The 24,880-nt window shown below is 51.3% G+C and overlaps 9 protein-coding genes across 9 annotated transcripts; 7 read left to right on the top strand and 2 right to left on the bottom strand.

The window, feature by feature from the left end:
• Nucleotides 1-467: 467 nt before the first annotated feature.
• On the top strand, nucleotides 468-1,962 carry Aud_006983 (FAD-dependent oxidoreductase; the record flags this gene model as incomplete). Its single annotated transcript, XM_043291879.1, has 3 exons — nucleotides 468-1,084; nucleotides 1,132-1,808; nucleotides 1,856-1,962. The coding sequence occupies 3 exons, from the start codon at nucleotides 468-470 to the stop codon at nucleotides 1,960-1,962; spliced, it is 1,401 nt and encodes a 466-aa protein (XP_043147814.1).
• Nucleotides 1,963-2,461: 499 nt separating this feature from the next.
• On the top strand, nucleotides 2,462-5,165 carry Aud_006982 (uncharacterized protein; the record flags this gene model as incomplete). Its single annotated transcript, XM_043291878.1, has 6 exons — nucleotides 2,462-2,856; nucleotides 2,908-2,984; nucleotides 3,037-3,210; nucleotides 3,258-3,282; nucleotides 3,330-3,878; nucleotides 3,932-5,165. The coding sequence occupies 6 exons, from the start codon at nucleotides 2,462-2,464 to the stop codon at nucleotides 5,163-5,165; spliced, it is 2,454 nt and encodes an 817-aa protein (XP_043147813.1).
• Nucleotides 5,166-6,047: 882 nt separating this feature from the next.
• On the top strand, nucleotides 6,048-7,064 carry Aud_006981 (putative nicotinamide N-methyltransferase; the record flags this gene model as incomplete). Its single annotated transcript, XM_043291877.1, has 1 exon — nucleotides 6,048-7,064. One exon carries the CDS (start codon nucleotides 6,048-6,050, stop codon nucleotides 7,062-7,064), a length of 1,017 nt encoding a protein of 338 aa, XP_043147812.1.
• Nucleotides 7,065-7,615: 551 nt separating this feature from the next.
• On the top strand, nucleotides 7,616-9,032 carry Aud_006980 (uncharacterized protein; the record flags this gene model as incomplete). Its single annotated transcript, XM_043291876.1, has 2 exons — nucleotides 7,616-7,813; nucleotides 7,860-9,032. The coding sequence occupies 2 exons, from the start codon at nucleotides 7,616-7,618 to the stop codon at nucleotides 9,030-9,032; spliced, it is 1,371 nt and encodes a 456-aa protein (XP_043147811.1).
• A 1,871-nt stretch (nucleotides 9,033-10,903) lies between these two features.
• Nucleotides 10,904-12,483, top strand: Aud_006979 (putative MFS transporter; the record flags this gene model as incomplete). Its single annotated transcript, XM_043291875.1, has 3 exons — nucleotides 10,904-11,379; nucleotides 11,427-12,071; nucleotides 12,132-12,483. The coding sequence occupies 3 exons, from the start codon at nucleotides 10,904-10,906 to the stop codon at nucleotides 12,481-12,483; spliced, it is 1,473 nt and encodes a 490-aa protein (XP_043147810.1).
• A 698-nt stretch (nucleotides 12,484-13,181) lies between these two features.
• Nucleotides 13,182-14,875, bottom strand: Aud_006978 (uncharacterized protein; the record flags this gene model as incomplete). The annotated part of the gene is made up of 4 exons (XM_043291874.1): nucleotides 13,182-14,128; nucleotides 14,181-14,523; nucleotides 14,580-14,723; nucleotides 14,780-14,875. The coding sequence occupies 4 exons, from the start codon at nucleotides 14,873-14,875 to the stop codon at nucleotides 13,182-13,184; spliced, it is 1,530 nt and encodes a 509-aa protein (XP_043147809.1).
• A 977-nt stretch (nucleotides 14,876-15,852) lies between these two features.
• Aud_006977 (MFS transporter) lies at nucleotides 15,853-17,844 on the bottom strand (the record flags this gene model as incomplete). Its single annotated transcript, XM_043291873.1, has 3 exons — nucleotides 15,853-17,039; nucleotides 17,099-17,223; nucleotides 17,318-17,844. The coding sequence occupies 3 exons, from the start codon at nucleotides 17,842-17,844 to the stop codon at nucleotides 15,853-15,855; spliced, it is 1,839 nt and encodes a 612-aa protein (XP_043147808.1).
• Nucleotides 17,845-19,639: 1,795 nt separating this feature from the next.
• Aud_006976 (glycoside hydrolase family 28 protein) lies at nucleotides 19,640-20,855 on the top strand (the record flags this gene model as incomplete). Its single annotated transcript, XM_043291872.1, has 3 exons — nucleotides 19,640-19,867; nucleotides 19,924-20,343; nucleotides 20,397-20,855. 3 exons carry the CDS (start codon nucleotides 19,640-19,642, stop codon nucleotides 20,853-20,855), a joined length of 1,107 nt encoding a protein of 368 aa, XP_043147807.1.
• A 1,326-nt stretch (nucleotides 20,856-22,181) lies between these two features.
• Nucleotides 22,182-23,685, top strand: Aud_006975 (CRAL-TRIO domain-containing protein; the record flags this gene model as incomplete). Its single annotated transcript, XM_043291871.1, has 3 exons — nucleotides 22,182-22,916; nucleotides 22,966-23,107; nucleotides 23,156-23,685. 3 exons carry the CDS (start codon nucleotides 22,182-22,184, stop codon nucleotides 23,683-23,685), a joined length of 1,407 nt encoding a protein of 468 aa, XP_043147806.1.
• Between the last annotated feature and the right edge of the window lie 1,195 nt (nucleotides 23,686-24,880).

Raw genomic sequence — 24,880 nt, 5'->3', positions numbered from 1 at the left:
TGGCTCAATAATTGTCCCGCATTAAGCCCCTAGGCTTGGGTAAAGTTCCCCTCGGTTTAACCTAGATGCTTCATTCGCCTTGTACTGCAGGTCTTGCAGTGTCGTAAGCATATGGCGTCGAACCTTTGACTAAGGAGTGAATATGTATATATGCTTGCCGGGGGACCAATTACTTGGTCGAGTTGAAATAACCATTTACTCATCTCTACGATAAATGCTATACTCGCGAATATTTAACAATCGCACACTACCATTATGCCCGTACTTGATCTTGTTGACCATGAATCTGCTTGTTCTCAGTGCTATTATGATGTCTCTCCTTCCCTTCTCCTCGTATACAAACTTTCCCTAAGGAACACGATGTGATGAGTCAGCATCGCCACCAGGCAGACAAATTGACCTTTTGAGCTTCAGGACTTCCTTCGACATTGACAATGAGATCTTGCATGAATCCATGATCCATCAAAATGAAAATCGCCATCATTGGAGCAGGCATCTCCGGATGCACCGCCTACCTCCAGCTCAAGAAACACCTCCCCGGATCCCACACAATCACCATCTACGAATCTCACGATACCAGCAGGGATCGCAAGTTTGACGCATCCAAGGGTAGCCAAGAAGAGGATGCCACACATTCATCCACCCTCATCGTCGGTGGGGGCCTAGGTATCGGACCCAATGGTTTGCGTGTTCTCAAGCGTCTGGACGAGGACCTCCTCCACGACATTGTCCGAGGAGGATACGTAGTCCCGCACGGAAATCTGAAAAGCAAGCACGGCCGTCTTCTCGTCCGTATGGACAGTTCTGCTCCTGGTGCGGGAGATGAGCCGCCGATGTACATGGTCGGTTGTAGTCGCGAATGGCTATGGCGGTGTCTGCGCGCGAGGATCCCCGACGGGGATATAGTGACGAAGCGTGTGTCGCGGGTCATTGCCAGTCCTGATGATCGCAATACCATCTACTTTAAAGATGGCAGTCCAGCGGTTGAAGCGGATCTGGTGATCGGTGCTGATGGAATCAAGAGTGTGGCGAAGGGAGCCCTTTTCCCTGAGGCGGAGGAGGATCCGTTTCCCCCTCATTACGAGTGGGCTATCCTTTTCTCCCTTCCATTATCAGAGCTGACAAGAGTAGAGGTGTTTGCGGTATTGGCGGCTTCCTGCCGTCCAGTGAAGTGAAAGACCTGGTTGAAAAGGGATCAATGAACTTCATCTTCGGTGGCAATGGCTTCTTTGGCTACTTCTTCAGCACCAGTTCTTCGACCGCTCCGCACCGGGACTCACCGCACCATGTCTCTGAGCCGGGTGATCTTCTTGCCTGGTGGTCGACCTATTCTGTGGACGAGTGCCCTGACCCCAGAACGCTGGATATGGATGATGTCCTTCAGCAGTTGCACAAGCGACACGAACGCTGGGGAGATCCCGTCGTGCAAAAGGTTCTCAAGTCTGCGCACGTGAAGAGCATGTATCCCACTTGGACATCGCCGCAGCTGCCGACGTGGGAGCGGGATGGGGTGGTTTTTGTCGGGGATGCGGCGCATGCGCTCCCGTCGACTTCGGGGCAGGGATCGTCACAGGCGCTGGAGGATGTAGAGTCATTCACAAAATTTTTGAGCTACTTCTTCGGCAAGGTGGAGGGCAATGGTGTCAAGGAGTGCAAGGAGGCAGTCAAAATGGCAGCGAAGCAGTACATGGATCTACGCCGGCCGCGGATCCAGGCCATTTTGGACGATGCGAGGAAGAAGCAAAACCAAAAGCGAGATATGGGAGTGGTCCAGGAATATCTGATGTATTCGATTATGTGGATTATCGGTATGTATGCCATTAGGTTGGGAGATCTGGCTAACTGTGAGGTATAGGCTTCTTTCCGAGCGTGATGAACAAGTCCGCGCAGCAGGTCTTCTCGTATAATGTTGCAGAGCATGTGGACCAAGTGCTCGCAGAGATGGATGCATCTAGGCATTGATTGGGATTCTGGACTTACGCGGGTTCGAGGCCCAATGTCGGTTTCCTTGAAGTAAAGGAGAGATCTGTCTATTCTCTGTTGCTGCAGGGTTTACTCCTGATATTCTTTGGCACGTCTATCGACTCGTTTGTTTTCGTCATTTGACTCACCATTTTACTTAATACCGAGAGGATATGGAATGAATCTGTTTATGAAACGTTTAGTTCTCCAGATGATACTAATACCGACAAGCATCGTTCATTGATTAAGGGCGGCGACCATATGCTTCCTACGTCACTGATCTGCAGTCGTGTACCTCTCTACTTTTGGCAATTTTAGTATCAGAGGACACAATATTCCATTCGTAAGGAACGAAACGAGGGGCAGAAAATGAATACCCCGCGCGATCATCCATCGACGCCAAGTGATTCGTCGCTTACTGCAAGCTAATGGATGACAGCACCACACTTGCTCAGCCTCACCACCACACTGACTAGCTCAGAGACAACAACGACCGGCAATGGCCGACCCGATCTCTGTTCTAGGCCTGATACTACAGGTAGTCCATACTGCGAAAAGAGTATATGACTTTGCAAAGCAAGTCAACAATGCCGACAGCGAGATCCGCGAGTTATTCGGGGAGCTGTTCGCTCTGAAAGCGATTGTCGAACAGATTCAGACAGACCACATCGAGGAAAAGGGTGCTAAAGGAGTGCCATCGCCGTTCCGAGATGCGTTGTTCAACGCCAACACCGTCTTGGAGGAAATTCTGAATGATCTGCAGAGAAGAACCATGCGGCAGTCGCGGTTGGCGAAGTTGGGGTGGCCGGGTAGGAAGGGGGGTCTGGAGGGGCATATTGCCCAGCTCGAGAGGCTAAAGACGTATTTTATTTTGGTGATTTTGAATGATAGATCGTGCGTGTGCGCCTGCAGATGAGGACCATGGGCGATATTGACGATGTCTAGGGTTGTCGAGAAGGAGACGGCCCATTCTATTGATGCGGTTGTCGACTGGAGCAGGGAAATGAGGCAACTACGGGAAGGTAGGTCCTAACTTATCTGATACTTTGCTTCGCTCATGTCTCATTCTTGAAGAGAAAACGCACCAGAAGATCAAAACATGGATATGCCCTGTTGACTTCGATTCGATGCATCGCAAGGCTCGGTCGCTCTGTCAGCCTGGTACTGGAGCGTGGTTTATCCACGGACCCTTCAAGTCATGGATTGCGACGAAGAGCAAGTGCCGATTGCTTTATCTAGAGGGAAAATGTAAGTCATCTTGATGTTTAGTAAAGTGAGATGCTGACCAAGACCAGCGGGATCAGGAAAGACTGTTTTATGGTACATACTGGAAACTCTGTGCCATGCCAGCTGCTAATCTTCATCAGCTCGACGGCAATAGAAGCCGTCAAAGATGCTATCGCCACCCGTACCTCCGGCCAAGTGATTTACTACTATTGCTCATTCCACTTGAATTCGTCGCAGGAGCTGGTCTACCTGCTAGGAGCATTGCTGGTGCAGCTATCTGAGACCTGTCCAGACATCCTCGCCGAATTGCAAACATTCAAAAAACGCACCCTTCCTCTACCAGACGTACTGATACAAATGCTTCTAAAATACACAGGTGCGCTGTCAGAATTGTTCATCGTGGTGGATGCGATCAATGAGAGCAGTGAGAGTGCAAAGGTTTTCGATGCATTACTCACCCTCCTGGAGTCATCGGATAACATTCGCATTATGGTCACAAGCACCACTTCGCCCCCGGTGTCAAATCCCGCCATTAGTATCCTCAGATCGCAAATGAGACCTTCCACAAATAGAATTGACATTGAGGCATTTCTCGATACTCAGCTGCAGTCCGTCCCGGCTCTTCAACGACTACCGGAATACATCAAATCCCGCATCAAGAAAGTCTTGCTTGAGAAAGCAAATGGAATGTACGTATGCTCTATCGTAAGTTGAAGAAGTCAAGCTAAGGCATTCGCTGCAGGTTTCGATACGTGCAATGTCAGATCGACCTTTTAAGTGCTCAGAAAACAGGCCGGGACGTTATTCGCGCTCTGGACAGCATGCCGGAAAGCCTGCACGGCACCTACGAAACTATACTATGTCGGATTCCTTCGTATGACCGGGAAATTGCAAGGGAGACCCTACTATGGCTTGGTTCAGGTTACCAGGAGATCACTTTGTCCGAGCTGAGCGAGGCACTCATCTTGACGAAAGGGGATAAAACCATTGACGATGACTGTAGACTGTTCGATCCACTTGTAATTCTCTCGATCTGCCAAGGGCTAATTGTCTACGACGAGTTTACTACATTTGTTGCTCTAGCGCATTCGTCAGTCAAAGCTTTCCTCACATCAGACGCAATCAAAGACGGTCCGGCAGCGTACTACAGCTTGGATGAGACCGAGGGATCACGGCGCATCTGGCAGAAATGCTTGACGTATCTGATGCTCGACGAGTTCAAACAACCCTGCTCGAACTTCCGCACTCTCGAAAGGCGTCAGGAAACGTACCCGCTGCTCAAGTATGCTTCTGAGAACTGGGCGAGCCACTGCAGTCCCTCATGGCCGTCAGGCTATCCTCTCCTCGACGTGGAAATTGACGAGATCCTCTCTTTCTTCGATACCCGCCACCTTCCTGGCGGTGGGAACTATACGTCCTGGATCCAGGTCCTCCTGTATGAAGCGCCATCTGAACAAGCCCGCCTCACGGAGCCACTATACTACGCTGCCTCGTACGGCATCGTACCCCTGGTGGACCGACTCATCCGGTCCGGAGCGAACGTCAACGCAGCTGGCGGGCGTAACAACGCAACTCCTCTCATCGTCGCCTGTTACAGAGGGCAAACAGCTACCGTTCGGGTATTATTAGAAGCGGGCGCAGACCCGACCATTCAGGATGCAATGGAGATGGGCAGCCTGGAATGGGCAATCAAGAGGCAAAATCGTGCTATTGTTGAGAACCTACTTCCGTACATGTCTAAGTCCTTGGGCATGGAATCATTGGGTCTATACTGGCAGTGCCGGGCTTGCAAGTACCAGAACCCAATGGAGTCTGCTGTGCTGCCGTGCGCTTCTTGTGGGATTGATTTATTTGATCAGCATGGTATGAGAAGCTCCGGGAGCTCGACGCCACGAAAGGGTAGGGTTTGGTCGCGCATTGGTCATATCACCGGCAAATCACGAGGTCAACAGGTGTCCTCTGAGTCTCCAGCTTGAAACCTGCAGCAATGACTACTTCAGCAGGTCTTAGTCTCGGTTCCCGATGGAGCTATATTGTACCATGCCATAGCCGGTGCAGAATAGGTGCATATGTAACTCCCCTCTGCGAATGCATGCGGGCTTGAAGTAAACCGTTCAAAGCGCATGATGCGTCCTTCAGGACTATTCCTCACAAGTAATACTTGGAATGCGATGCCGCTGGCTGTGACTCAATGACGCTGCGGGATATATTGCTGTATCGTGGACTGGCCGCCACTCCGTGCGTCGAAGCCGGTTTAACCCTTGTAGGAAAGCGTTCTTTAGAAAAAAGGCCCGGGTTGGTTAAAGTTCCTCATGGTAGCTATTTGGTACTGACTCATTGAGTTGGTAATGGGAGATTGTTCAGCCAAATAGATTGTGTATTATCTTAATAAAGACTTAATACATCTCCGTATTCAACATCTCTTGGTGAAACTTGGAAATGGCTGAGATATTCCAGTTCTAAAAGTGATATTTTGAATACAAGGCCGCGGCTCGGTAGTTGAGAACGTTAACCTTAATGTATTGTGGTTGTGGGGTTTGACCACGATGTGCAGTGCTCCACTATGTCACGCATTTCCGAGGTCTCAAATGGTAGGACTTGAGAAGGTTGGCTCTACTCCGTAGATCGAACGCCGCCCATCGTGGCTCGAGAATAAATCATGTGACCAGGCGGAAGGGTTCCGCTGGCATATTCTCACCGCCAAAATATCCGCCAATCAGATTACGCCAATGATCTCTACCAAAAAATCGTGTCCTCCGTCTGGTATACAGCACAACACAACAACTTGGAACACCTCCAAGGGAGATTCTCCCCCATCTAGGAAGGGATCCGAAGGAGCTCGTTGACGGAGATTCCACATGCTTCATTCACGCATCCGTCCGCTCCCCCGCCGCCGACCGGCATCTTCCATCCCCACCGAGTCTGCCCCGCCCCCCAACTTCCACGATGAAGACAGCAGCAACGATGACGACTCCGCTGAGGACCTCTTCTCTGCGTTCCTCCCCCATCTCTTCCCCGACGACGCGCCATCCTTCCACGGAGACCCCGGCCAGCGCCTTCTGTACACCTCCCCGCGCTATGGGGACCTCGAGATCATGGTGCCCTCCTACCCGAGCCAGAGCGAGCGCCGCTCAGAGGAGACCGCCGCCGGCCTGCCGTCAAAAGATAGCAGCGTGAACACCGTCGACGAGGGCCGCAAGCTGTTTGCGCATTTCCTCTGGAGCGCTGCGATGGTGGTCGCCGAGGGCGTGGAAAAGGCCGACACCCTCGCCGCGCGCGGCGAGCTCGACGCCGACACGGCCATGTGGACGGTGCGCGGCGAGCATGTGCTGGAACTCGGCGCTGGCGCTGCATTGCCTTCTGTTATATGTGCGCGTGCACACGCTGCTGCTGTCACCATCACCGATCACCCGTCGTCGCCTGCATTAACCGGCGCTATCGACTTTAACATTCGCCGTAATCTGGCGACGACAGAAACGAAAGTCACAAGCCAGCCGCATGAATGGGGCACGCTGGAATCGGACCCGTGGGCCGTCGCGCACCGCGGCACCTTCACCCGCATCATCGCGGCCGACTGCTACTGGATGCGCTCGCAGCATGAGAACCTGGTGCGCACGATGAATTGGTTCCTGGCGCCGGGCGGGAGGGTCTGGGTCGTGGCAGGGTTCCACACGGGGCGCGCGATTGTAGCATGGTTCTTCGAGACGGCCGTGCAGAGTGGACTGGAGATCGAGCGCATCCACGAGCGGGATCTTATTGCCACCAGCGAGGATGGGGGCGAGGTGCGGCGGGAGTGGATGCCCGAGCGTGAAGGCGAGGGGCCGGAGAATCGGCGGAGATGGTGTGTGGTTGCTCTTTTACGAAGGAGAGAGTAGCATCTGACTGTACGGAGTACAGTCTTTTGTTTCTTGTGTAGACGTGGCTCCCATGACTGACGAATATATGATCTTCCATACCAAGTCCTTTACTTTATCTAGACACGCTGAAAACACACCGTACGAACCCCCTGCCCCTCCATCCCCCCAAACCGAAACCGCGGATACTCGACCATCCCATGCACAACTACTTAGATTTACCCTCCCTATCTATAACTATCTTAACAGTGTTTTACCCCCTCTGGCCACTATCACACTTAACTTCCTAGCTAAAATAGATATTTATATTAGTAAAGATGCAGTCTGCAACATCCAAGATATATTTAATCTATCTAATATTCTTATCCAACAACAGAATGCCCAGAGAGAATTCAAGTATTCCCCAGATCACCCTGTAGCGGTCTTATATGCCCGCTGTGGAGTCTCGTTAGCAAAGTGGAGCCTATCCCCGCAGTGATTCATCCATCATTCCATCTTTCCTGAGCCAATTCGTGCACTTCTACCATCAACGCAGGGACGGCACGCTGAGGAGACAATCATTCACCTCTACAATGGCATCCAATCCCCCTTCAAGATACCCTCCCTCCAATGAGGAATTGAGGCGGTTCTACATTGGAAAAGACATCGGCGACGTTCCCAAACCAGCGGTCGTGCTCGATGTCGCAATCGTCAAACGCCATTGTCAAGCACTGCTGCGGACAATGAAGCAGCTGAGCGTCGGTTTCCGAGCCCACATCAAGACTCACAAGGTACGTGCTCTCACTGGGTTCCAGACAGCAAACTGACCAAAACTAGACACCGCAAATCGCCCGTCTCCAAGTCGGCACAGAGTCCAGTGACGCAAACTTTGTCGTCTCAACGGTCGCCGAGATGGAGACTCTGCTCCCACTACTGCAGGAACTGCAAGCCCAAAACCGCCGCATCAATGTCCTCTACGGCATTCCGCTCGTCCCGTCCCAGGTCCCTCGTCTCGCCGCATTAGCCCACAAACTGCGCACGACTGATCATGCTCTCCCCATCTCCGTCATGATCGACCATCCAGATCAACTTACCTATCTAAGCCAATTCCACGAAATCGCCGGCCTCCCCGCCGGTGTCTTCCTCAAAGTCGACACGGGATACCACCGAGCTGGCGTCCCGCCAGACAGGCTCAACAAAAACGGACTCCTCGAGAAAGTGTTAGAAGCAGAGAGGATAGGCCACGCGCGCCTGATCGGGGTCTACTCGCACAGCAGCCTGAGCTACGCAGCCACCAGCCCTGACGAAGCCATCTCGTACCTAAAAACAGAGATCGAGGGGTGCGGACGGGCGCTGCGCCAGCACGCTTCCCTTCTGCCGGACAGGCCATTGGTTATTAGTGTCGGGGCCACGCCGCAGGTCGTCTCGTCGCGGAGTCTGTTGCAGGAGGAATCCTTGACCCCTGATGCAAAGGCGTTGAGGGACCTTTTGCGGGATCCTAGTGCGCAGATCGGGGGTAGAGTTAAGGTAGAGTTGCATGCGGGGGTGTATACTCTCCTCGACATGCAGCAGCTAGCAACGAACGCGCAGCGCGCGGGTAGTTTTGAGGAGGAAATCGCCATCTCGGTGGTTGCGGAAATGTGCAGTGTCTATAACGAGGGAGAGCGGGATAAGCCCGAGGCGCTGGTAGCGGCGGGAACTCTCGCTCTCGGCAGGGAGCCGTGCAAGTCATATCCCGGTTGGGCGGTCGTCGGCAACTGGAGACGGCAAAACGACAGGGGCGTGTCGCGTCTGATCGTCGAGCGGATCAGCCAGGAGCATGGGATTGTCGCTTGGGAGGGCGGTAATGGGCCGGCGATCCCGGTGCGGGTTGGCCAGGCTGTGAGGCTTTATCCGAACCATGCGTGTGTGACTGGTTCGTTGTATGGGTGGTATCTGGTGGTTGATTCTAGCGAGGATGGTGAGGGATCCAGGGTAGTGGATGTCTGGGCGAGAACAACTGGATGGTAGAGAATCTCCTCTATCTGTTATTGGAACGTTTCCCATTATTAACTACTTTAATTGCTTATCTGCGCTGGATTGGATTAATCATATCTAAGGTTTGCGCCACTGAATGCCTTGATTGGCTGGTGCTTATTAGGAGCGAGATATGGGGTACAATTCTCTGATATCGGTACATCTCCGGATTATAGACAGACTGGAGATAAGACGGAACTGATATATAGATTTAGATGAGATGCAAGCACACAACATGATAGCATCAATCCAATTGGTTCCTAAGTCCAGTGACGTAGTACTTCTACTATATCATAATACAAGATGACCCTCTGTAGCTTATATATTAGGCCTCTTATACTATCTTTAAGGACTATCATGTAAAAGAGTTATTGCTACTTAGGTTAAAATATGATAGTCGTCTCAAGTCGATGGTTCTTTTCTAAAGAATCAGTGGTCGGCTACAGCTCTCAAATTTGGAAGAGTCTATGTTGGGTAGGGAGAGTAAAGGCGACACAGACGGAAGAAAGGCAGGGGGAAGAAGGAAGAGGAGAGGTGCAAAGGCGCGGCAAGGCTGTATAAGACTTTCCCCGTAATATCTGCCAGCTCTAATCATAAGCTAGATAATTCACGTAGGGGCAGTTTTCGCAACAAGGGAAAGTGTTTTAAAATTGAAAAATTGTTGCTAATTTGGGATTCAGGGTCCTCGTCGTGTTAGACTATGGACACTGACTATTACACACTTGCCTAGGCGTTGGGGGCGGGGGCGGGCGTCCGGGGTCAACGCTTCTTGTCCTGGAATGGGTTATCCTCAGACAAGGGATGACGTCATTGCACCTTTGCAGTTGGGAATGCATAAAGACATTATAGAGTCCTACCTGTCTCTAATTTTTCCTGTCATGCTAGAGAGCATCACTGTGGCCACAGCAAAGATCTCTTACCATGACTCGCACCTTGTTTTTCTGTATTGCAGAAGAGGCTAAGCCTGTAAGTCAGGACGCCGTAGTGGCAGCGTGTGGGGACGGGTCGAAGAACTCAAGGCTGACTGTGATTACCAGTTCGTGCCTAGGGCCTTGCGTGAATTCAGTACAGACCCAGACGACCCTCCCCTTCTGTACTATCTTGTTGAATCAAAGGACTGCCCCAGCATGGAGAGGGATTCAGAATGAGATTACAAGATGGTGAATCTTTCGAGTCAGATTTCATCAAAGCCTCAAAAGAGGAATGCCAGAACTGGGCACTAGACAAGTGGCTCCAGCCTATTAAATTTAACTTTATCGAACAGAGTATTATCGCTATTGCAGATGAGCGAAGTCCTCAGGATGGGACTCTTCTTATGAGCTTCTACTTTGGTGAAGATGTCCCAGACGAGCCTCCTATGGAATTTAACGGATATGGGCCTCTCCCGCCAAAGGGCAACACCTGGTACGACTTCAGAATTCAAACATAATGCAGCTGAACTGTTCCAAGCCTCTGTTTTGTTCACTGAACCAGATGTTTCTTTTCCGAACTATTTTGGACGACCTGAGAAATTCACGGATGAGACTGGCATCTTCGATGTGCTGAAAGCGTGGAAGCACACAGAGGAAGAAAGCAGTGACAAGGATGAGTAGAAGATAGACAATCGGAATTCTTTTCCCGTTAACTGACTCCTTTAATTTGTTTATCTGCCTGAATGAACAATTCGGATTGATCATATCTAAGGTTTGCGCCACCGAATGCCTTGATTGGCCGGTGCTTATCAGTAGCGAGATATGGGGTACAGTTCCCCGATATCGGTACATCTCCGGATTATACGGGGACATGAGGAGATAAGGAAGATGGAACAGATATATAGATATAGACGAGACGCATGCCCACAGCACGATAGCATCCATAAACGCATCATGGCTTCCCTAGACACCAAGACCTCCGTGGAAATCACAGACATAGCCCTCCCTAAAGATGACTCTCCCCCGGACGCAGGCATCGATCCCCGCGCTGAACGTGCCCTAGTCTGGAAGTTCGATCTGCGCGTTCTCCCTGTTCTGGCAGTCATGTACCTCTTCAACAGTCTCGACAAGTCCAATGTGGGGAACGCAAAGACCGCCGGACTAGAGAAGACGCTCCATCTAAAGGGAAACCAGTACAACTTGATTCTCAGCATCTTCTTCATCCCATATGTCCTAACCGCGCCCTTCCTGGGTATCCTGGGGAAGAAGTACGGTCCTAACCGCGTGCTGCCATGCATGATGTTCGCCTTTGGGTTATGCACCATCCTTGTCGTCGCGGTGTTCAATTTCAGTGGCCTGTTGGCAATCCGCTGGTTTCTGGGGATGGCAGAGAGCGCGTTCTTTCCGTTGGTGATCTACTATCTCACCACGTATGTCCCTTCTTACCATGCTCAAACGAACATCACTGACAGATCAGATTCTACCGCCGTGGAGAACTAGCCCGCCGTCTCGCCATCTTCTACGCAGCGCAGAGCATCGCCTCCGCCTTCTCCGGCCTACTCGCATTCGGCGTCTTCCGGATCCAGTCCGGCCCACTGGCATCATGGCGCTACCTCTTCCTCATCGAGGGAGGAGGAACAATCCTGGTAGCAATATTTTCACTATGGTATCTCCCTCGCTCCGCAGCGCACGCATCCTTCCTCGCCCCCGAGGAAAAAGAACTCGCATACCTCCGCCTGCAGCGCGATAGCTCCGCCATCGTCGACGAGAAACTCGACCTCCGCGACGCATTCAAGATCTTCCGACACGGCACATCATGGCTCATCCTCGCCATCCAGATCTGTCTCGGCGTACCCCTGCAATCAGTACAGCTCTTCCTCCCATCCATCATTAAACGCCTAGGCTACGACACCGTCAAAACAAACCTGTACACCGTTGCCCCCAACGTCTCGGGCGCAGCCATGCTCCTCATCCTCGCCTTCTGCAGCGATTGGACCCGCTGGCGGTTCCCTTTCGTGGCGCTGGGGTTCTTATTCACCTTTATCGGATTCGTCATCTACGCGGCGATTGATGTCAAGACGGATATCCACGTCGCGTATTTTGCCTCGTTCATGATGACCTGGTATGTTATCTTATTTCCCTCCCACCCTCCTCCTTGATTGATGAGCTAATGCGTTTGTAGGGGTACCTCCGCACCCTCCGTCCTCCTGGACGTCTGGTACAACAACAACATTGCAAACGAGGGCCGCCGCGTCGTCCTGACAAGCATCGCGGTCCCCGTGGCGAATCTGATGGGCGTCGTCAGCTCAAATATCTTCCGGAGCCAAGACGCTCCGCGGTATATGCCTGCGCTTATTACCACCGCGTCGTTTGGGGGCACGGGAATTCTGTTGACGTTGTTGCTGGGTGGGTGGATGATGGTGGATAATGCGCGGAGGGATCGTGTTCAGGGGAGGAAGGTTCGGGCGCAGGATGTCTCGACGGAGAGGTTACATGATGGGCCGGACTGTCCTGATTTCAGGTGGTCGTATTAGTTTGTTTGGATATAGCTGGCTATAATCCGTTTTCTTTAGTGTCACGATGTTGAGATACATGTACGTCTTATTGTAACCACTTCTCTTTTGATACAATATCAGTCCTCATTGGTGTCCGTTGCTAGGTAATAACGCCTTGAATAGGCCGCCATCCGGTAATTCACACTTCTCTAGACCGTAGATTGTGTTCTATCATTTCAGAAACAGCATACAAGGATGGGAGGCGCTCAGTAGACTCACACTTAGACATGACCCGTTTGTCCTTTGCTGGATTCTGCTAATCTAAAATTACTTATAATTATGTTCAGGTATTGCAGCTACGGAGCAAACCACTTCTTTTAGAGTCCAACGAATAATCATGTTTGGGATCAGTAGCACTAGGAAATAATAGTTAGATGATTGATATGAAATGACAGTCGAAAGTACACCAAGATAAAGATGACTCAGTTGAGATATTTAACCTTGCTGATCAGCAGGAAAGTGAGCGTGTTAAAGTTAAAGAAATTAGGAGGAACCGATATTCCAGGTTGGGAGCCCGTGAGAACATCCACGAGCATGAGCAGGTTGCGTTAAGAGGATTGCGAATCTCCTAGTATGCAGTCCATCGCACTTATCCAACTCTCACTGGAAAGGCGTTACCTTCAACCCATTTGGTACTAGGAATATGTCAGCGGATGATCAAGATAAGTGGCGATGACCTACTCAGGTTCTAAATCAACTTTCGCATGATGCAAATCCCCCCAGCGGGCAGTCTTGAATTTGCAGGTCGGGCCGCGAGTGCAGCCGTCTCCAAATGGACAGTGATGGCTCAAATAGCAGCGGTAGTTTTCGCAGAAGGGACCGTTAGTACACAGACTGCCCCGGGCTTTCCATCTGTGGACCGCGCGCTCTCCCGGGGTCAGTTTGACTTCGTGCTCCTGCGGGCAATTCGGTCCCTTGCTGCAGCCATCGGCCAGGAACAGCTCGTTACAGAAGGCTTTTGGCTTGATTCTCAGGCACTTTTCATTGTAGGTTCGATGATCATTCAGGTTCGCGGGCTTGTTGTTGGGAGGATCGATGCGCTGCCCATTGCTGTTGTAGTATATGACCCGCGGCTCTTTAGTTTTGGCACTAGCTGCGATGACGACGTTCTGATGACCGTTTGCACCGCTGGCTGTGGCGTATGTGGGATACTTAATCGAGACACCACCGTTGCCGGAGCTCACCACCGTTCCAACTGCAGGGGAGGCTTGACGCTCTGGCGGAACTACCGCGGGAGAGTTGGTGCGGACAGAATTTGTCGTTGATGGTCGCACGATAGGACTTTCCTTTCTAGCAGCAGACGGAGGCGCGATCGGTGGTTGTGCAATAACGCCATTGTCGGCAGGTGCCGCAGTCACCGATTGTGTTCTGAGAGCGGCCAAAGACGTAGGGGGGATAGGCGGGGATCCAAGAAAGTCGGTGCGGAAAACAGTATCAAAACGGGTCATCTCAAATCCCATCAGAGCGAACGCAGGCTGTGCAGGAGTAGTCTCCAGGAGAACTATGCGCTGTCTGCCTGACTCGCCTGCGTGCTCACGAAGCTCATGAAGATAGCCGTTATCATGGCAACCAGCGAAGAAGATTTTCTTGCACTGGAAGTTTTTATAGAAATGATTGAACATCTCTACAAGAACATCAAGTCAGTGAGATACCTGTCAGCCGGTCCGACGACTTACTTCTCATTTTAGAGTCAGCGTTCTCCTTGCCGTGACCGACATTGACAAAATCAAACTCGGCACGACTATTAGTAAACTGCTCGGCAAAAACCCGCATCTTATCCTCATAGTCGATGGCATTGTGGTGGAAAAGCGATTTGGCCAGCCCGTTCAGATTTGCAAAGATCCGCACCACAATAGGAACGTCCTCGGAGCCAAGAGGTGTATCCTTAAGGTAGTTCCTCACTGCGTCCGTGAGCCGCAGCGCAGCCTCAGGGGCGCCTTGTCGGGGGTCCTGCAACAAGTCGTTATTGAAGATGGCACCGTCACCATCAACCAGGACTACCACATATGGGTCTTTGTTCTACGTCGGAGGATTAGACGGCAAGGAAGGCAATTTATATGACAAGTTCAACTTACATAGAGCTGTTCCCATCTTTGCCGTTGTTCTCGCAAATCGCGGAGCTCTAGCTGGTACCTATGGCGGGACTCTCGCTCATGCTCCAGCTCAATGGTAAGCGTATCCAGTTGTCCTTTATCTTCATTGATTTTTCTTAACACAAGCTGGCCAGAATCAGTGATTTCCACGGTCGATAAAGGGGCGGTGAAGGCGGTCTCACCTCGATAAGCTGGGCCCTTTCCGCGTCCTGCTTAAAAAAATGATTAAAACGATTGCTAAGATCGTCCATCGACGCCAGGTCAAGAAGACTACCCATGACGACTTTAGTACCTAAAGCCAGTATCTAAGGAGTGGACGGACACAAGTCTTATATTTTTTTGATGACTGAGCGCGAATACCTGCTCAGCCTGATAAACAAAGCAGTGAATGTATTCTTTGTCTAAGCTGTGAATAACCAGTTGTCAGTCAGGCAACATGTCATTTTGTTATGGGAATTCCCAGTCCAGTAACTAATCAGGTGACTAGAGCTGCATTAGTGGTGCCCAGTGAGCCAATGAGGTATTCTGCAGGGAATAGTCAGTGCCCAAGGCTCCTTACGTTGTGGACATCTTCCAAGACTTGTAAGTAGAAGGCCTTTCTTTGGCTTGAACGCTGGCTGTGCTGGCTAAGTTCTGCTTTGATATTCTACGAGGAATGTTATATCAGTTTCTTTGTCATCCTTCATTCATGCTTCTATTAATAGCTGAAATTCCCCTAGGTACGTACTTAACTCTCCCCGCAGAGTGGGTCAGTCCACCCCTCACATTGTAAGTAACATCACTCCCTAATGACAACTCTTTACACTCATTCTCGAAATCGCCTTGACCAGCATGCACTGAGCAACTCATTCCTGAGCCACTGCCAAGGCGTTAGCACGGATAACTTTATTGACGAAGCCGTACCAAAGTGAGGGCCGCAAGATTATGATGCCATATAATCCTGTTGCCATTTAAGGTTTATCGTTCAAGAATCAAAAGCGTAGCATGTAATTTCAGGTGGCAAGATACAGGACCATATCAGAGCCTTTTTGTTTTGCCCCTCAGTTTGATGCGGCTTGATAAGTTTTCCGTGCTAATGTATATTGGTCAAAGCGATTTCGAGAAGCACTGTACCATTGCAAGCCTAGCACGCCATCGGGTCTCATACTTGAGAAAAGAAAATCCCCATAAAGCAGAAATTGGAAATAAATCGTAGTCTCTCTCTTAATGCCGGAGAGCTCTACACACTTTTTCTCCCTCGCGGTCCTTTTGGGACTCACTTCGCGGTAAATCTACTGCGGGCTCTGAGGCCGGCCCCATAGTAATATAGGGCAAAGATACCTCCGATACAGACAACCGTCAAGCCAGCCAACAAACTGACACCCGGGCCAACGCCTAGGTTAATATAGAGGGGGCGAGAGAATAGAATGGCGCCGCAGGCGAGCGCACTTCTCATGAAATCGTTCCCTGCGAACAGACTTGCCGCGTACTGTGGGTACGTCATCGGGATGTAGATGAAAATACATTGGATGACCTGGAAGATGCCGATGGTGAAGAGGGTGATTCCGATGACCGACACGATCCAGTGGACACCCTCGCGCCCTGTCCAGCCGAAGATAAAGAGGCCAATAGGTGGCAGGAATGAGGCAAAGAGAGCGGGGATCAGTCGTCGCTCGGGAGCCTGGAGACCTTTGGTTTTGATCTCAGGCTCGAAGACCTTGCGAAGATACAGGAAGTACAGCGGCACGGCAATGAGCAACGCCACGAGGATGCAGAGAAAGACAAGGCCCATTTCGCCGACATTGAAGCCGTATATATCAATGTACACGATCGGGAACACTTCGAAAAAGGAATAGTAAATCCCGTAAATAAGGCTGGTGTACACATTCACGAAGAGCACGGCCGGGTCCAGAATGACGATCTGGACTGGTCGGTATAGAGCAGCCACGGCGACGGCGGAAACAGTGAGCTTCTTCTGGTCAATCTCTGATTGAGACCTGAGTTTGTTATTCCCGGTGAGCTTTCGCAAGCGCTGGGCTCTGTTCAAGAGGATAGTGTCCGCCGAGGTCTCAGGGAGGAAAAATAGCATGACCAAGAAGACCGGTCCGGCCATCCAGAGAATCTCCCACAGCGACCACCGCCAATTCTCTGCGGGCACGCTAAATCCAGAGATCACTGGCCCCAATGCCGGTCCGAGGGTCGCAAATGCGGCCCAAACGGTCAGTGCGTAAGGAAGCTTGAGGAGACTGTATATGTCACTAATGCTGGCACCTCCAGTAGCCAGACAAGGGCTGCCGAAGAAACCCTGGAGAAACCTCAGTACCAAGAGCCCGGCAAAATTATCCACGAGAGCGGTGGGAACACTGAGGATGACGAATAAGCCAAAGGTGAGGATGTATGGCGGGTTTCGACCGATACTGGGGATTTCACTGAGTGGAGAGAAGATCACTGGACCAGTACCATCTACGCAACCTTGACAGTCACTAAAACTATTCGAAGATTGGACTCTTGGACTTACTCACATCCGAGAACATATAAAGCCAGACCCAAGGATGCGGCTGTGGCAGAGACACCGAACTTCTCTCCAACAGCTTGCGCACTGGGAGTATATATAGAAGAACCCATATATACTACAAGTGTATAAAGGCTACGAAAGGTCAGTTCTGCACCTGCCTGGTTTATCATACAGCAGAATATTGACTGTGGATGGCACGATGCATATCAGACAATACAAGACTTACTATATCTGCAAAGCAACAAGACTCTTCCTGCGACTGGGCCAATTTTGGGGGTTTTCCGGATCGTCTGTGGTATACCAATCCACCAAGATTGTTCCATCCGATGTCTTTGTCGGCGCAATAGGCCGGGCAGGAGCGTTCTCCAGTTCCTCTTTGTGCGTCGCAGCTGTATAAAGCCTCTCGAGGTCTACCTGAGTGTAGACCCTCTCAAGTTCGGGTCTCGTGGTGATCCTAGACAAGGCGTTGGATTCTGACGCTTGGAGTGAGTTTCGCCTATCCAGCGACTCTTCGCTGCGAGTCGCGCCTACGCTTTGTGACGATGATCTTCTCGAGGCACCTCTGCTTTCCTCACCATTGTCTGCCTGGACCATGGCTCTGTCAACTGTTTCACGTTCGAACAGCGCCTCTGGGCTAGAATAGCAGGCTGGGGGGTGAAATCCACCCTTCTCTTCGGGGTATTTCAGTATCTTCTTCCCCGTGACCCATCTCAGGAACTGCCCTGCATAGCTGCTTCGAACAAAGCTTGCCATGGCGATAACGCTTTGACTTGTGCTTCAGAGAGTGTAATGGTCATGCAGGAGGGTCCGCTCGATGCTGATCTACGATTGTGGTTGGTCATGATGTCATACTCTCATTCCCGCATTGGCTTGACCGATCATACACACGGAGCTTTCCTGGCCCCACCGCCAAGATGACCACAAACATTGAACTGTTTCGAGCAGCGTGGTATTGCTGTTGTTCAATTTCAGGTGATATATTCCTATTCCCTTGTGGTCCTCGTTGAAGGAGTGCAGGCCAGCCAATGAAGCCAGCAAGACACTTGCATACCTAAGGCAAATAAATAATGAGGGAACACGTGTTGATGGCTCCGCATCAACGAGTAGGGACATTCCTTCGTGTCATTCCGATCCTCAAATATGGCACGGTTCATGAAGAATGAAACTGAGATCGTCCACCTATCAAAGCGTCAGCGTATACTAAAGGCTGGAAATTTGGGAGCAATATCTTGCAAAAAATATTTCGCATTCATGCACTGATTCATAGGAAGTGCTGGGGGATAGTTTGCTTTCATCCATTGCCAGGGTCGAAACGGGTGATTCAAGCCAGGGGAGTCAATCCAGTCAAGTAGATATTCAAGGGCTCACAGAAACATCAGTTAAGTGGCCTCCAGTCAATAATCGAATGAGCAGCCCATATCGTATGATACCCTTCGGACTGGATTCGCAAGTCTTTATTCCAGCCCCTATACTACTCTCCTTAGGACACGATATATGGCCGCGTCATCCAGCAGCACGAGACTTCAGCGCGCTTGCCTCATCATGGCGCGAGTCTAGCCACTTTCAGACAAGCCTAAAAGATCTGGACAGTTTTGCGTTGTATCCCCTGCGCAAGTCACCTCATGTTATTGGTGCATGCAATTTAATGCGTAGATCGACATCCATATTTCAACCTACTGCATCATACCGAAATAGCCGACTCGGAACTCTGACTGACGCATGAATAGTGTGTCTGTCTGTTCTGACAGCATTGCGTGGCAGTTAATTTATGGATATTATGGGTGGATGCGTGCTATATACCTGACGAATGCTTGTTATGACTGCCGATCGTCGCTATAATCCCCTGAATAGACATTAGTTCGACCGTTCAGGAAAGGATCGAGTAGCTAGTATCTGTGTCATTTCATCGATTCTCTCGTCTGGAGAGTTAATCTGAAAACGTCTGCTGGGTTCTTGAGATGATGCTGTTACTTCAAGCTCCCTGCTGCAGTGCAAGCTATTTGTGTGTGACGAAGGCTGACAACAACAAGGAGGATCGCAGGAGCATCACTGCAGTAAATTAATCGATGGCGAAGGAAGATATGGAAGGAAAGATCCCAACAGACTAGTGCGACACCGAACCTCCCTACGGCCCATCCACGGCACTAATCTTGACTCGCAGTGGAGCATTTTGATATCCCGCAAGACGCCGCCGCACCTCCTTGATGACGACGATTCCCAGACCAAGCATCCTCCTGACCCGGCTAACCTCCGATAGCCGTTCGAAGTTGATGGACCTTGTAATTCCCACCAATGATCATTAATGTGCAGAAATTCATGTACCGGCTTGGCCAGAGCCAAGTTGGAGCCAAGTTTGTGGAAGCTTATTTTCAGTGATCAGTGCTGAACGTCAATGGGTATATAAGGGAGTGGTCCATGGAATCATGATTCACTTAGCAGGCTGCAACCTCCAAGCCGACATTCCTTTCTTTCGTACCTGTTGACCAGATTCATTCCTTACCGACCAAAACTGTTCTGTTGATCGGAACTTCTGCTTTGTTTATTCGTCATGCGTTCCGTTCAGCTCCTTAGCCTGGCTACGCTGGGCTCCCTCGTCGTTGCTGCCCCTGCTCCGTCCCGCGTGTCGGACCTGACCAAGAGGTCTTCGACCTGTACTTTCACCGCGGCCTCCCAGGCCACCGAGAGCGCTTCTGGTTGCTCCGAGATTGTCCTGGACAACATCGAGGTTCCTGCCGGTGAGACACTGGATCTGTCTGATGTCGATGATGGAACTACCGTACGTGGCTTCCATTGTTCATATACCTGCCATAGCCACTATACTAATCCCCGCAGATCGTCTTCGAGGGCACCACCACCTTCGGCTACGAAGAGTGGAGCGGCCCCCTGATCCGCTTCGGCGGCAAGGACATCACCATCAAGCAGAACTCCGGCGCCGTGATTGACGGCGAGGGCTCCCGCTGGTGGGATGGCGAGGGCACCAACGGCGGCAAGACAAAGCCCAAGTTCATGTACGCGCACAGCCTCGAGGACTCGACCATCACCGGGCTGTCCATCAAGAACACCCCCGTGCAGGCCATCAGTGTGCAGGCGACCAACCTCTACCTGATCGACATCACCATCGACAACTCGGACGGCGATGACAACGGCGGGCACAACACCGACGGGTTCGACATCAGCGAGAGTACCGGCGTCTACATCCGCGGCGCGACCGTCAAGAACCAGGATGACTGCATTGCTATCAACTCAGGCGAGGTATGCTCCTGCGGCGTTTCTTGGAGGTTGGCGTTGACCCTAATTGACTCCAGAATATCGAATTCTCCGGCGGCACCTGCTCCGGCGGCCATGGTCTCTCCATCGGCTCGGTCGGCGGCCGCGACGACAACACCGTCAAGAACGTCACCATCACCGACTCGACCGTGACCGACTCGGCCAATGGTGTCCGCATCAAGACCGTGTATGACGCTACTGGCTCCGTCAGCGAGGTCACCTACTCCAACATCAAGCTGTCCGGTATCACCGATTATGGTATCGTCATTGAGCAGGACTACGAGAACGGAAGCCCGACCGGTACCCCTACCACTGGCGTTCCGATCACCAACCTGACCATCGACGGTGTCACCGGTACTGTCGAGTCCGACGCCGTTGAGGTGTACATTCTCTGCGGGGACGGCAGCTGCAGTGACTGGACCTGGGAGGGAGTGGACATCACCGGCGGCAAGACGAGCTCCAAGTGCGAGAATGTTCCCTCGGGTGCTTCTTGCTAGGAGCCTTATCGGATGGAGAGTAGCGTTAACCTGTTGGTTCAGTGACAACTGAGATAGTGTAATATCAGATATTCTGATGCAACGTCATGCACTCCAAGCTCGCTAGGCAAGTCCGAGGCACTCGGTGCTCAAAGACTTAATAGTTGAAATATTCAGAGGTCCTTGAATCCAAACAGGTCGCTGTAGGTAATCCCGATCTGACAACGATGTCCAGCCGGTGGTCCGAAAGCAGATGAAACCGAGGAGTTGATACAACTCTTCCGTCACGGGGCAGGGCGATTGCGACGTCGGGAGCAAATGATGCATCCCTGACACTGAGCATACCCGAGAACCGTGGTGGCAAGGTATACATGCATCTTGGTCAAACCTGGAACTCATCGCACTCCTTTCCCAAATGAGTAATATTTCGTTCCTGGATGCGTTTACAGGCTGAGAAATGGTGAATCTCAAACAGTATATCGGAAGGCCAATGAGCTGCTCCAGCAAACTCGCAGTGCATTCCGGAATGAGTCTAGCCGCGTCCTCTTTCCAACACGTTAGTGTAGTTGCAATCTACGGTACTCCAAGCGTGGAATTTTGTGGGTCTTTGTGGATCGCTTCAATTTGTGGTCACTGGGACATATGTGATTGCCGATGGGTCTAGTTCTTCCATATCAAATGGTAATTGGTCGCTCCTTGTCAACCCACATAACAATTTGGTTGATGTCCGCGATCGGCAGTTGGGGAATCATCGTGAATGCGGGGGTTGTTGACTCTGGGGTAGATTCAGAAACAACACTGACGGTCATCCATTCAAATCCCAGGGCGATTTGAAATTGAAGTCTCATTTTTGAGAACACGCTGCTGTAGGTAAGCACCAAATTCCGCGGGCCGGCGCGTACATGGAGTGGAGATATCATGCATATGCTGGGAGTCAAGGATTGCTGGAAGCTGGAACCAGGGGAAGCATGCGGGCGTCATATCAAGGATCTTCGCCAGAGCATGTGTAGATTCCGAAAATAATAGTAGTGTATTGAGCCTAGGTTCGATCCATGCGTTGGGACTTGGAAATTTGGGTGTTTGAGTTGAGACGAACTTGATAAGCCATGGTGTGGATCCACAATCGCGGGGATGGATCAACGGCCCCTGATCCCTCGTAGCGCTTATCATGACATTATGTCTCCCACAATAATGATCGGTTCAGAACCGAGGTATGCCGATCCATGCGGGGGACTTTCATATGCCCTGTGCGCAATAAGGCTGGTCTGGATTAATATATAGGGTCTAATCCAGCTTGACCGTCCAGACCACCAGACATTCTTCTGAGACCGACCCTGGCTTGAGACAATGGCGCCCACGAACATCCCCGAAGGATTCCTCGGAAATCTCACCGCAGACCAACAGAAGAAACTCGAGCAGTTATGGACTATCATCTTGAGTCTGTCCGACGCTCTGTCATCCACCACTACAGACACCAATGAGCCTCACCACCGACGCAACTCCTCCCTCGCTCGGACCAACACGGCCGCCTCCAAGGGCAGCACCGCCACTACCCCCGCTTACGCTGCTCAGGTCTCTCAACACCTCCAGGGGCTCGGACTGCACGCCCCCGAGATCAAACAAGTCCAACACGTCCTCACCCAGATCACACCCGAGGAAATTCGAGATGGACTCCTGAGCACCGCGAAGCACGATCATCCAGACGTGCTGCTGCTGCGCTTCCTGCGCGCGCGCAAGTGGGACGTCAACAAGGCCTTTGTCATGATGCTGGATGCCATCGTGTGGCGCATGAAGGAGTTCCACGTCGACGAGGAAGTTATCGCCAAGGGCGAGCTGCATGCGCTCAAGGCGTCGCGAGATCCCTCCAATGCGGTTGCTGCAAAGAATGGCAAGGACTTTCTGGCGCAAATGCGGATGGGGAAGGCGTACGTGCACGGTGTCGATAAGCTGGGCCGGCCCATCGTCGTGATCCGGGTCAAGCTGCATAAGCCCGGTGCGCAGAGCGAAGAGACGTTGAATCAATTCATTATCCACGTTATCGAGTCGGTGCGGCTGTTGCTGGCGCCGCCGGTGGAGACTGCTGTAAGCAAAATCACTTTCGGCTTTGGCTGGACGGAACTGACGAGTGCAGGCTGTTGTCTTCGATATGACCGGATTCGGTCTCTCAAACATGGAATATCCTCCCGTCAAGTTCATCATTAAATGCTTTGAAGCAAACTACCCGGAGTCACTGGGTGTGCTGCTCATTCACAACGCACCATGGGTGTTCTCAGGTACGATTGGTTTCCTATTGCAAGAAGAGTATCGACTGACGAGACCAGGTATCTGGCGCCTCATCAAAGGCTGGATGGATCCCGTCATTGTCTCCAAGATTCAGTTCACCAGGACCATTGCCGATATGGAGAAGTTCATTCCCCGCGACCAGATCGTCAAGGAACTCGGCGGGACCGAGGACTGGACGTATGAGTACGTGGAGCCTGACGAGAATGAGAATGACCGCATGGAAGACACAGCCGCGCGTGATGCTCTAGTGGCCCAACGCGCCAGCATCGGCGACGAGTTGCTCAACGCCACCGCCAAGTGGGTCACGGCCATCAAGAACAAGGATGAGAAGGAGACAGCAGCTGCCAAGGCTCATCGGGATGAGTTGATTGAGCAGTTGCGGTCGAATTACTGGCAGCTAGACCCATACGTGCGGAGTCGGAACTATCTGGACCGAACAGGGGTGATCCGGGAGGGAGGTAAAATCGACTTCTACCCCAAGAGCCAACCGCAGTCGGATGTCGAGGTGGCCAAGGTCGTGGAGGTCGAGCACGTGGAACAGACTCAGGCGCAGGTTGTTAATGTCTGATTCGTTTCCGTTCTGTATGAATTGTGTTTTCGATATACCAGTTTCATAGCTTTATCTTTAGAACATGCCCACCATTTCTCCATAACCGCTCACCAAGCTCGTTGCATCGTAACAGTTGCCTCGGATGCAATTTTCAGGTATCAGTCAGACAAACACAAGCCCAATACCTCAGTCCTAGCAGCTCCGTTAGCCTGGAGAGTGTAAGACCTTGGAACTAGACCATCTTACCCCGGTCGTCCCGAAAATCCCGCAGCTTCATCCGTGAAGTCCAGCTGTCCATGTCAGAAGCTTCTCGCGCTTCGTGACAATTAATTGCGAGATATGGCTAATCTTCTCGAGAAATAACTTACCTCGTGAGGTCATGAATAAGCTGGAGTTCTTCAAACCAGAAGATGGAGCACCTGATACGGTCGGAGTCCGCAAGAAGTGTGACTAAACCAACATGAGAGCCTTCCATGTCGTACAAAGCGGCACGATAACCTGACACATTGGGACCTCGATTGGAGACTGTCAAGCCACAAGCGACTATTCTCAAGTCTAAACAGCCATCACATCGTACAACTTCCCCAATGACGCCCTCAGACCTTGGAGTGCTTATCTCCCCTGCTTTTGCCATGGTTGGCATTGGTCGATGCTCCCCGAGATTCACTGTACCGAATGGCCCTCGCATAGAGGGGTACAGGGCAAGCTCTCACTAGGACCGATCATTCACACTGCACGCGTTCATATCGAAGGAGGAGAGCTTCCTCCATTGACCCAAAGTCCACTTATCCACGTATCCCACTTCATTCCCGGTCAGACGTATAATATTTGTTGGAAGTGACAACTCCCATTATTCCATCGGATCAAGTCACTCGCAAACCGAACTGAGGCCGCGGGGTCAACAGCGGGATAGCTGCAGCTGGTATATGCAGTACCCACAGCTACCTGGATGTTGACAAAGAAGGATGGCGGGAGCGTCCTTGGCACTTACAGTGGCAAGCTATATAGATACAATGCATGCGTAAAAAAAGAGGTCAAGAAAGAACGTCTGATATTCTGATCAAATAGTAGACCACAGAGCTCTCGCTTTTAGTATAGGTCCAGACTGTGTTTCATGAGTACTGCAGTGTGGTCACTTTTAATAAATGAAGATATACTAGTAAAGTTTCAATTTGATCAAGGATATATGTGCAAGCCCAAATACAGTTACATA

Source organism: Aspergillus udagawae (genome assembly GCF_001078395.1).
Source record: "Aspergillus udagawae IFM 46973 DNA, scaffold_5, whole genome shotgun sequence".
Lineage (NCBI taxonomy): Eukaryota > Fungi > Ascomycota > Eurotiomycetes > Eurotiales > Aspergillaceae > Aspergillus > Aspergillus udagawae.
The sequence above is the reverse complement of the archived record's forward strand: the minus strand, read 5'-3'. Positions and strand labels throughout refer to the sequence as shown.